The sequence below is a fragment of the Propithecus coquereli genome, unplaced genomic scaffold (assembly GCF_000956105.1).
Source record: "Propithecus coquereli isolate 6110/MARCELLA unplaced genomic scaffold, Pcoq_1.0 Scaffold419, whole genome shotgun sequence".
Classification (NCBI taxonomy): Eukaryota; Metazoa; Chordata; class Mammalia; order Primates; family Indriidae; genus Propithecus; species Propithecus coquereli.
In genome coordinates, this window is record NW_012149941.1 from 834,297 (window position 1) to 845,592 (window position 11,296).

The following is an 11,296-nucleotide window of genomic DNA, read 5'->3' on the forward strand; positions in this document are numbered from 1 at the left end:
TTTTCTATATATTTTTAGTTGTCCAATTAATTTCTTTCTAATTTTAGTAGAGACGGGGTCTCACTCTTGCTCAGGCTGGTTTCGAACTCCTGAGCCCAAACAATCCGCCTGCCTCAGCCTCCCAGAGAGCTAGGATTACATACTGTGATTTTTAAAAAGTGCTGTGATGGACACTTGTGTGTACAAATAGATGTGTGTCCCTTTCTTTCCTTCCTTCCCTCCCTCCCCTTCTTTCCCTCCCTTCTTCCCTCTCCTTCCTTTTCTTCTTTCCTTCCTTCTTTTGTATCTGTCTCTGTCTGTCTGTCTTTCTTTTGTACTTCAGATACTGCCAAATTTCTTTCCAGGACACTTATACCCATCCTGTCCCCCACCGTGCTGACAAGTATTTTCCATGTCCTAACTGCCACGAGATAGGAATAGGAGGAGGAGGGCATAGAGACACAGAGTTAAGTAAAATCTTGTATATGCCCTCTGGGATTTTTTTTTAATTTTTATTTTTTAGAAAGAGTCTCACTCTGTCACCCAGGCTGGAGTACAGTGGTGTGATCATAGCTCACTGCAGCCTTGAACTCTGGGCTCAAGTGATCCTCCTGCCTCAGCCTCCCAAGTAGCTGGACTACAGGTGCATGCCACCGTGTCCAGCTAAATTTTCTTATTTGTTGTAGAGAGGGGGTCTCACTATGTTGCCCAGGGTAGTCTCAAACTCCTGGGCTCAAGTGATCCTCTTGCCTTGGCAACCCAAAGTGCTGGGATTATACAGGTGTGAGGTACCATGCCCAGCTGCCCTTTGGGATTTTGAATCTAGAGGAGGAGGCAAAACAGGGACAGATGAAGTTAGCAGTGTAAGAGTTAAGTAACACGGTAATGTCTCTTGGATAACTGCCACCTGGTGTGGACAAAATGCTGTTTGTTCACAGTGGGAGACTGCAGACACCTGGAATGACTTCATGGAAAAGCGGGCTATGGAGCAAAAAGCCAAATCTAAATTTTAAGTCTTGATCAGTAGTTTCTAAAATATTGTGCAGAACATCAGTGCTGTGGGATGTTAATAGCTGGGGTGGCCATATAATTTATAATCCAAACAGGGACACTTGTGAGAGTGAAAGGAGGTGTTATTAATAATGATGCTGGAATAATAGATGTAAATTCAAACTGTTCCTTAGATTCATGGAAGCTTATATAAAATAATAATAATAAAAAAAAACTGCCCTGGGCAAGCAGATGTATGACCATCATATTCTTAGGTATTCTGAGAAAACAGAATACCTCTTAGGTATTGTAGGATCAAACAAGGCTGGGAAAGGTTGCGTATAACAAACAGGTTTCTCTGCTGCAGGAATTCTCAGAGCCGTTAACACACTACTATGGACCACGACTCTCCAAAACAGTAGGGTTTGAAGACTATTTCACCAAGGAACCCCTTGAAAAATGAGTTTCCAGTTTGGAAATCAACCTAAGTGCCCAGTAATTGATGAGTGGATAAAGAAAATGTGGTATCTGAGACAGTTCTATAGAATGAAAAAAAAAAGAAAAGAAAACGTGGTGTGTATGTATACACCCCGGAGTACTACTCAGCCACAAAAAGGAATGAAATAATGTCATTTTAGCAAGTTGGATACAATTGGAGAAGTGAATTATCTCAGGAATGGAAAAATGAACACATGTTCTCACTAACAAGTAGGAGCTAAACGACGGCTACACGTGGTCATAAAGTGGTGTAAAGGACTTTGGAAACTAAGAAGGGGGAGGGCAGGAAGGGGGTGAGGGATAAAAACTTACCTATCAGCTCCAATGTACACTATTTTCTGGTGACGGGCACACTAAAAGCCCTGACTTCAGCATTACACATTCATCCATGTAACCAGAATACTTGTACCCCCTGATATTTTGAAATTAAAATTATATATATAAAAAAGGAAAGATGAGTCTTCCACTTAGGGAAATGCTAAGTAAACGACACCCGGAGTTCTACTTCTCAGTTAGTAGGATAACGAGATTAGGTCTCTCAACTGACTCCTAATCCAGTGCTCAGTATGAACCATACCATATCAAACACTCCCTCTGCTTCTCCTTGGCAATTCATAAAGGGTTCAGTGGGCAGACTCCCAAATGTTAACCTAAATTCATTTTTACTTTAGAGTATATTACATATCTTAATGTATTTTCTCATATATATAAATAATATGAAAGCCACCAACTACCTTGAAGGTTGTCGTCCCCATTATACAGCTAAAAAAAATAAATAGAGACACTCTCAGTTGACCTGTCCTAGTTCTCACAGCTAATTTGTCACCCAGGAGTAAAGGGGAGCCTATGGTCCCCAGCCCTAAGACCTCCCTGGCAAGGGACTGTGTACGATGCAGCCTCACTCACCTGTTCAGTGAGTACATGTATTAGGAGAGCCTGAAGTCACCCCGATTGTTTCTGCTTCCCAACCTCAGGAGCCACGCACGTGCCTGCTCTGTGCTTCTGGAGCTTCAATGGGCTTCTGCTGGTGGTCGACACAACTGGAAAACCTAAATGCATCTCCCGCTACCGCATTCAGGTTGGGAAGAATGAACCTGTAAGTGTTCCTGCGGCTTCTCCCGGTCAAAACACAGAAAGCAAAAGCTAAAAGCCACACGCAGAGTTCTCATTACTGGCCCAGGAGAGACCATGGCCAGTGTGAGGCACATTACCATGGACAAGGCTCCCACAGTTTGGAAGGTCAGAGAGAGGAAATAATTTGCCCAACATCTCAGAGCTACTCAAAGTAGTGGCCAGTAAAGAGTAATGTTCTGGCCTCCGTTCCCAGCCCAGGCCCTGCACCTGTCTGTGCCGCCCCATGGGAACAGAGACGGCAATGGCCGGGTGCTGAAACACAGGTAACAGCTGCCTAAACAGTGGATGATGACAATAGATGGATAGTATAGATTCTGAATGTGTGAGTGGTGGTGGTTTTTTAAACAAGTCCTCCTTCCTAAATATTCAGTTCAACCTGCAGTGCAAAGTACCAGGGCAAATCCATGAAAAACAAGATCGAGACCCTGCTTACAGGGAACTCTGACTTACACAGCACCAGGAAGCGTGTCCCACTGCTCCCTGAGCACGGTTCGCCTGCTCATTGTTTTATTTTCAGCACCTGGAATGGTGAATGGTACACAGTGGATTCTCGATAACGAATAAACAGATGTGATACCCTAGTCTTGGTCAAGGTTTCCGGAAGAAGTAGATGGCCTTATCTTACATGTCCTGTCAAAACAGGTCAGCCAGACCTGGCCTCACCTTGAGAAGGAAGTAAAAAATTAAAGAGCGAATTCTGAAGTCAGTCAATGCAAGCAGTGCCTGGAAAGGCTGGAGGAAGAGGCAGGCCTCAAGCCTGGCCACCATTCTGAACCCAGCCCCACCTTGAGGCAGAAAACCCTCCAGCTTGCATAGGGAACTCAGGGAGGAATTCCTTCTAACCAATCCCAAGTGAGTTCGTCAGGACCCAGGAAGTGACCTTTGGTCACTGGGCTATTCCCTGGAGCCCCAGTTCTCTGACAAAGGGAAGGGTCAAGGGGTTACTGATTCTTGGGGAAAATGGTGGCTGTAGTACTGAGGCCGAATGGAGTTTGGGCATTTGGGGCCAGCGCGCCACAGTGCATCCAGGTGAAAATGTTTGGCCAGACCCCCATCCTGACAGCTCCACCACGAAAACCAGGAAGTTAGTCAAAAGGCTAGATAAGCAGCTCCCTGGCTTACCTCCTTTGTTCTGGGCCTACTCCAGTGAAGGTGGACCACATGAGGAAGCGATGACCATCATCTCTACATCCAATCATGAACAAGGTTCTCCAATGAGGAGGGGCTGAAGGGCTAAAATGGGATGTCAACTTGAGGTTGACAGCCTTCTCCAAGAACCATGGAGGCTCCTCAAGTTATCTGCAAGGAATACATGGGGCCTGGCCAGAGAAATGGGGAGGACAGTGGTATCTGCAGAACAAGGAAGGAGAAGGCAGGTTCAGGCAAAGCCTGGAGGCTGCTGGGAGTTTCCAAGGGCAGTGGCATTACTCATCAGCCTAACAGCCAAGGGCTTATTCTGCAATGTTTCCAACCCCAGGGCTGGGTGGCAGTCGGGAGCTGCTGGCTATGCCCAGCCATCATTCCCTGAGTGAGGGCCTCCGAACAGGTCACAGCAGAGCCTTTTTTCTAGAAGGGAAAGACCTACTTCTCACACTCTTGTCCATCTCTCTCCTTCCTTCCCTTGGGCAGGTGGACCCTGTGAAGCTACGCCAGGCCATCCGCACAGTTCTTTTCAACCACTTCATCATCTCTTTCCCCATCCTGGTTTTCCTCTATCCCTTTCTCAAGTGGTGGGGAGACCCCTGCCGCCGTGAGCTACCTACCTTCCACTGGTTCCTCCTGGAGCTGGCAATCTTCACCCTGATTGAGGAAGTCTTGTTCTACTACTCACACCGGTGAGCGGTCCCTGCCTGAGCACAACTGGCTCCTCACCCCACCCAGGGCTCAACGAGGAAACTGGAGGCCTCTGAATTGTAGGTGTAGGACCAACACCCCCTCTCCCATTAAGTGGTTAACAGACAACTATCTGTCCCATAAACGACAACTTGGACAACTGAGGATTGTCCAGAAAAGAGCAAGCATCCCCATTCGTGTGGCAGGCAGGGCAGTTTCCATTCACTTCCTTACTGAATCCTTTGTGCGCATCATCCCCACTTACAGGTAATACAACCCGGGGTACAGAGGCAAAGTAACCCACGCCCAAGTTGTGCAGCGTAAGGGTGGGGTTGGAACTTGAAGGCAGGCCTGAGTGCCAGTCCCATGTGTTTTCAGCTTGGCTCCGTGGATGGAACCCTTGTTCCTACCTTTGGTTTCTCATGGTCTGGCGAGGTAGGGAGAGCGGAGAATCAGCAGATTATTAACTATTAACTATTTCCCCAGGCTCCTTCACCACCCAGCATTCTATAAGAAAATCCACAAGAAACACCATGAGTGGACAGCTCCCATTGGTGTGATCTCTCTCTATGCACACCCTATAGAGCATGTGGTGAGTAGAGCTCTACTCTTCCCAGAGGTGAAGGACAAATGCCCCCAACCACCCTTCCTAAGTTCTCCTGCAGAGAATTAGACTACACTGGCCTTTCTTCTTCCCATTAAATAGCTGCCATTTATCGCTGACCTGCCATATGCCAGGCTAAATTTCTAACAAGTTATCTCATTTAACCCTCCCAACAGCCTTTTTAATCCTGCTTTTGCTGATGAGGAAGTTGAGGCCCAAACAGTTAATAACTTGTTCCAAGTCACAAAGGTGAATGTCTTCAACAAATTAAGGTCTTGAAACTTTCAGCTTCTCCAGATCTGAGTCTGGTACCACCCTGGGGCAAAGTGGTGGGACACCCAGCTGTGTCCCCTCTCTCTCCCTGGGCCCCACCTTCAATCATCCCTCCTCTTGCAGGCCTCCAACATGCTGCCAGCGATGGCGGGTCCTTTAATAATGGGCTCCCATTTATCCTCCATCACCATGTGGTTTTCCTTGGTTCTCGTCATCACCACCATCTCCCACTGTGGCTACCACCTACCCTTCCTGCCTTCACCTGAATTCCACGACTACCACCATCTCAAGTAAGGACCACTCCATCAGCTTCTGATGTAGACACTGGTGCCTGAGTTTAAATGTGGGTGCTAGTTGGGGGAGAAGTCTGAGGGTAGGAAAAATAATGGCCCCACTGGGACCACCTTACTCCTTTCCTTTTGTCTGACATTGGGTACAACTGGAGTTTTTTTTTTTTTTCAGACAGAGTCTCACTTTGTTGCCCGGGCTAGAGTGCCGTGGCGTCAGCCTAGCTCACAGCAACCTCAAACTCCTGGGCTCAAGCGATCCTCCTGCCTCAGCCTCCCAAGTAGCTGGGACTACAGGCATGTGCCACCATGCCCGGCTAATTTTCTATATATTTTTAGCTGTCCAATTAATTTCTTTCTATTTTTGGTAGAGACGGGGTCTCAGGCTGGACAACTGGGGTTTTTTAACCTTTATTTGGGTTCTGGACCCTTTCATATCTGATGTAAGCTATGGACTCTATTCAGAAAAATGTATACACGCACACAAATCCTGCAGGCAATTCCAGGGAATTGTGCACACCCAGAAAGCCCCAGGCCTTTTCAAGTGTGGCCTACAAACCTCCTAGACCAGAATCAACTGAGATGCTTGTTTAAAATGCGAGTTCTTCTAGCCTGAGCAAGAGCGAGACCCCATCTCTACAAAAAAATAGAAAAAAATTAGCTGGGTGTCATAGCATGCACCTATAGTTTCACCTACTCAGGAGGCAGTGGGGCAGGGTCACTGGAGTCCAGGAGTTGGAGGTTGCAGTGAGCTATGGTGATGCCACTGCACTCCAGCCTGGGCAACAGACCCTGTATCAAAAAAAAAAAAAATGTTTCTCAGGCCAAGGCAGGAGGATTGCTTGAGCTCAGGAGTTCAAGACCAGTCTGAGCAACAGCAAGACCCCCATCTCTACTAAAAATAGAAAAAATTAGCTGGGCGTGGTGGCACGTGCCTCAGCTACTTGGGAGGCTGAGGCAGGAGGATCGCTTGAGCCCAGGAGTTTGAGGTTGCTGTGAGCTAGGCTGACACCATGGCGCTCTAGCCTGGGCAACAGACTGAGACTGTCTCAAAAAAAAAAAAAAAAAAAAAAGTTTCTCGAGTTCCACTCCAAATATGCTGAATCAAAGTATCTGGGAGAGCAGGGCCTGGAAACCTGCATTTCAGTAAGTGTTCCAGGGGATTCCTATGCAGGTGCCTTGAACCATACCTGAACAAGCCTTAGTTCTGCCACAGGTTCTCAAACTGTGTGTATCAGAATCATATAGCAAGGGAGCTTTTCAAAGGCAGACTCCAGATTTTGCAGGTCTGGAGTGGCCCCAGGAAGGTGCGTTTCTAACAATGCGTCAGGTGGTCAGGATGTGGTGACAGCAGTGGGGCAGAGGGCTGAGAAATGTGTGAGGGACCAGCACAAATAAAATGGATATCCGTACAGCGGCCTCCAGCGCTAGCACTGCAGCACCTTCCTCTCTCCTGCAGGTTCACCCAGTGCTACGGGGTGCTGGGGGTGCTGGACCACCTCCATGGGACGGACACCCTGTTCAAGCAGACCAAGGCCTACGAGAGGCACATTCTCCTGCTGGGCTTCACGCCGCTCTCTGAGAGCATTCCCGACTCCCCGAAGATGGAGTGAGAGGGCCCTAGTGCCATCCTGGCTGTCTGCTCAGCAGCAGGATGCAGAGGTGGCCTGAGGCCTCCTGACTGCACCTAACAACTTGCCTCCTTTAGCCACACACTCTCTAATGACGCCACCACTAGGGCAGAGGGAAGGTCAGCTTCCTGGAAAAGCAGGGCCAAGGATGGGGTTAGGGCTTCCCCCAAACTAGTGTCCTTGAAGTCCCATGATAGTACCAGTAGTCGGTTTAAGGAAAAAAACAGCTCCCCAGAATGGAGGCCAATCACAAGGAGGAGACCACTTTGAAAGGGTTCCCAGGAGTCCCCCAGTCCTCTGCTGTGGAAGGGGAGAGGGGTTCCACCCCAGAAAACTCCACTGTGGCCTACGCAAGGAGCAGAGAATGGCAAAGGTGACAGCAGGACTGGAGGCCACCTGGCTTCAGGGAGAGCTCCTTGTGGTGCCAGGGGGTGGGGGAACCAGATATCACTTTGCCCCTTCCTGTCCCAAAAGGCTTTTCTTGTACCCTACTCAGGACAGGGCCGGGACACCCCCAAATGGTTATAGGTTTCAGTTCTTAACATGCCAGATGCCAGTGCCACTTCCCCTCCACACACACACACACACACGAGTCAGTGACCACATTTCAACTCTGCCCCACCACAAACAAACGTCTTCCCTCTCTGGGGAAAAAAAAAAAAAAAAATCACAGGAGCTCCTCCCTGGACTAAAGCTGAGATACCAAAGAGATGCAGACCAAACCCCAACACCTTTAGGATTATGTGGAAACCAAAGACCAAACCTCGAGGAACTACTAAGCTGAGGGCCCTTTTGCCCACAAAGCAGTCAGAGTTGCTGCCCTTTGGGGACACCCAACTGAGGCCCTTAAGTAGCCTATTTGAATCAGGACCAGAGGTTAGAACCTTCTTTCTCCCCCAACAAAGAGCCCAGAAAAGCATGGTTGAGCAAAGGGCAAAATCCTTTTTTCCCCCAATGGCTCCACATCTTTCTCAACACCATTTTTATTCAGGGTGATTTTACCAGGAACCTTATTATCTGCAACAAAACCACAGCCTGGCACTGTGGCACATGCCTGTAGTCGCAGCTACTTTGGAGGCTGAGGCGGAAGGACCACTTGAGCTCAGGAGAGTTGGAGACCAGCCTAAACAACATGGCGAGACATTGTCTTAAAAATAAATAAATAAAACAATAAAACAAAACCACAGAGCTGCCTGGGTTGAAGTGGTTCCTATTCTGGCCTCCCTTCAGCAGCCAGACATGGCCAGGAATGCTGTTGCTCCCAAGAACACTTTGAAGACCACTCTTTGATTTGAAGGACTATTCACTAAATTTTTGTGTCCTTTGTGCTTATTTCTAGCTTTCAGTTCTCTTCTGTTACTAAAACTACCTGCTGTGGCTTTAACATCTGATAGGGCCAAGCCTCCAGGCAGGATTGTCAAAAAGGACTTCTTCCTATCAGCCCTAGGGCTCCAGAGGACTTGGCCGGCAGGCCAACTGAGCACTCACCAGGCACATCCTCCCTGGCCTTCCACAGCCTTGCCTGCCCCCTCTGGCCTTGGTGGCCCCAGCTCCTTCCCTAGGATGGTTTGTGCCCTTAGCTTCAAGTTCAGCTTCTGGTGCATCAAAGCCAAAGTTCTCACAGCTGCTGGCCTGCACCCATCACCTGTTCCTACAAATAAAGATTTGGACAAAAGTCTATCTTCAGTATACTTATGAATGGTAGGATGTAAGGAAAGACTGGGTAAAGAGAAAAGAACAGACAGATATGCTTTCCCCCCTTTCTTTGGATTTTGAAGTACTTGGGAACCTGAGGCCTTGGGGACACATGTAGCCTTCTAGATCCTTGAGTGTGGCCTTTTAACTAAATCCAAATTTTACTTTACAAATCCTTTTAATAAAGAGATTTGTTCTGTGAAGTTTGGATTTGGTCGAGGCGCCACACTTGGAGATCTGGAGGGCCACGTGTAGCCTTGAGGCCACAGGTTCCCCACCCCTGGTAGAGGGACACGAGGCTGTCATTCTCTCTCCCTTTTGGCAGGCCAGTGGTCAGTCCCTGGCAGAAGGGCCCAGCCCTATCCTTTTCTGCATCAAACAGAATGGCTCTGAGGTTGGTATGCAACTGCTAAAAAAGGCCTTAAATCCCCAGCAGAAAATGTCAATGTGAAAGCAGAAAGCATGTAAAATAAACCGGTCTCTAACAGATACTTCAGTTTTTTCTATCCAAGACTTCTAATGAGGTTCAATTAACTCACCTTGTTCCCAAAGTACCAATTAGTCTGGCCACTACTCCTAAACTCTCCTTTGGCCTATGGAGGCCACTGGTGGCAGGGAAGTACCTGCCTCCCTGAAGGGCAGTGAAAAAGAACTCTCTAGAAAACCACTTGATAGGAAGTACCAGGTATGGGAGACAATCAGTTGTGAGATAACCCAGCAAATAAGGCCTTGCCTCCTTTTTAGTTTTATAATCGTATGCGGAGTTGGGGACTCACTTTGCCATCCTTCCGTAACACCACATCTCAGGGTTCAGGGGCTGATCTGGATTCCATGAGACCAGAGTGTTGAACTATTACTCCCTTTACAACCTTGTGGGAGTCTGTTCAGAGAGTCTGTGCCAACCCTCTACGAGGAACCTCATCAACCTTTTTCTTCTTGGCCGTCTCCTAACACGCTGCCAGGCCACAGACAGTGGATGGAAAACTTAGAAGCTGACAAGTGGGCTGAAACCCTGGAATTCTATTTGTTGGACTGGTATCTCTCCCTTTTGTGGCAATAGCCATGGATCCCATGTCTCCCTTTAAGACACAAGGTGGAATTCAAAGCTGGTAGAAGCTCTACAGACCACCGAGAGTCATGTGAACGCACTAGCAGTCTTAAAAGCTGTGTAAGAAGCCTCTGCCTTAAACTCCCCCAGAGCCAATGGTGGAGCAGCCATGCACAGCCAGAGCGCAGTGTTCCCCTGGGTCTGGAAAACCCTAACCCTGGGATCCATCCCTCATACCCAACGGCAGTACCCCAGATGGGACATCAGCCAGTATTTTGCCTTTTCAAGTTTTTATTTTTATACATTTTTTTTGTATTAAAAAGAAAAGCATAATTACCACAAATTACAAAGGACTAAAGCAGGACTAGAATAATAATGAATGAATCACTTCAGCCAGGAAAGCAGATACTCTCAATAATATTAATGTTATAATACAAGCTCATTCAAGTATTTTACATTTTTTTTTGTCCTTTTAAATGTGATATCCTAGCACATGGTAAAGATAATGTACTACGAGCGTAAAGTGGAACCTTCTCCACAAAGCCAGATGACAAGTTTTCCTCTCCAGTGAGAAATGGGCTGTAAGTTCTTATCTTCTGTGCCATCAACATGGCTGAAGGAGGAGAGGGTGGGGGCTGGGGAAAATTCAGGGACCTTTCCACACAGGAGCTACTTTGGGGTCCCATTCAGGAGGGTGCCAGATAATCCAGATCACTCTATCCAGGCATTTGGCAAAAAACCCTCACCCTCCTAATCCTAACTAGTTGTCTTCCTTACCCCTCTCCCTCCCCACTTCCAGGGCCTTCTGATCAGCTTACTTTCTTTTATAAAAATCAATTGTCAGGAAAGGGGGAAAAAAGAGCTACAATGGAACAAAACAAAAACATTAACAACTTTGACATGGGGGATCACACCTCTACCTGAGCCCCAGGGGTCCAGGCTGGGGCAGGGCCCGCATGGCCCTTCTCTACTGGTAGTGCATTTGCTCCCAGGCACAGGAGAGGGAGAAAGAGAGCCTGCCCCTCAACAGGGCTGAGGCACACAGACCTTCTGATGTTTCATGCCCAAAGGTTGTGTTGGCATGCACCAACCTTGCAAGGGTACAGAGGGAAGAGGGGTTTGGGCAGGCTGTTGCTTTGTGTCTCAGGTCTTAGATCCCCATGGGAGGATGGTGGGTGTGAAGTGGCTAGCCCTGATGGCCCCTGCCACTCCTGGCATGCTTGTCACAGATACATCGGTCCTAAATTCAAGTGTCTTCAGAAAGTGAAGATGTAAACTACTCTTTGCAACATTAACTCCTAACATGTTACAAAAAAAAAAGTCC

General features: G+C 47.8%; 1 protein-coding gene across 1 annotated transcript in view; it reads left to right on the forward strand.

Moving 5' to 3' along the window:
* FAXDC2 (fatty acid hydroxylase domain containing 2) overlaps positions 1–7,878 on the forward strand; it is a 26,494-nt gene extending 18,616 nt beyond the window's left edge. The window contains exons 5-9 of the mRNA XM_012653193.1: positions 2,442–2,563; positions 4,231–4,436; positions 4,921–5,026; positions 5,435–5,601; positions 7,058–7,878. Of these exons, the coding sequence (XP_012508647.1) occupies positions 2,442–2,563; positions 4,231–4,436; positions 4,921–5,026; positions 5,435–5,601; positions 7,058–7,211 (755 nt within the window). The 3' untranslated portion in view covers positions 7,212–7,878. The remainder of the gene's footprint in view (positions 1–2,441; positions 2,564–4,230; positions 4,437–4,920; positions 5,027–5,434; positions 5,602–7,057) is intronic.
* Positions 7,879–11,296: the final 3,418 nt, after the last annotated feature.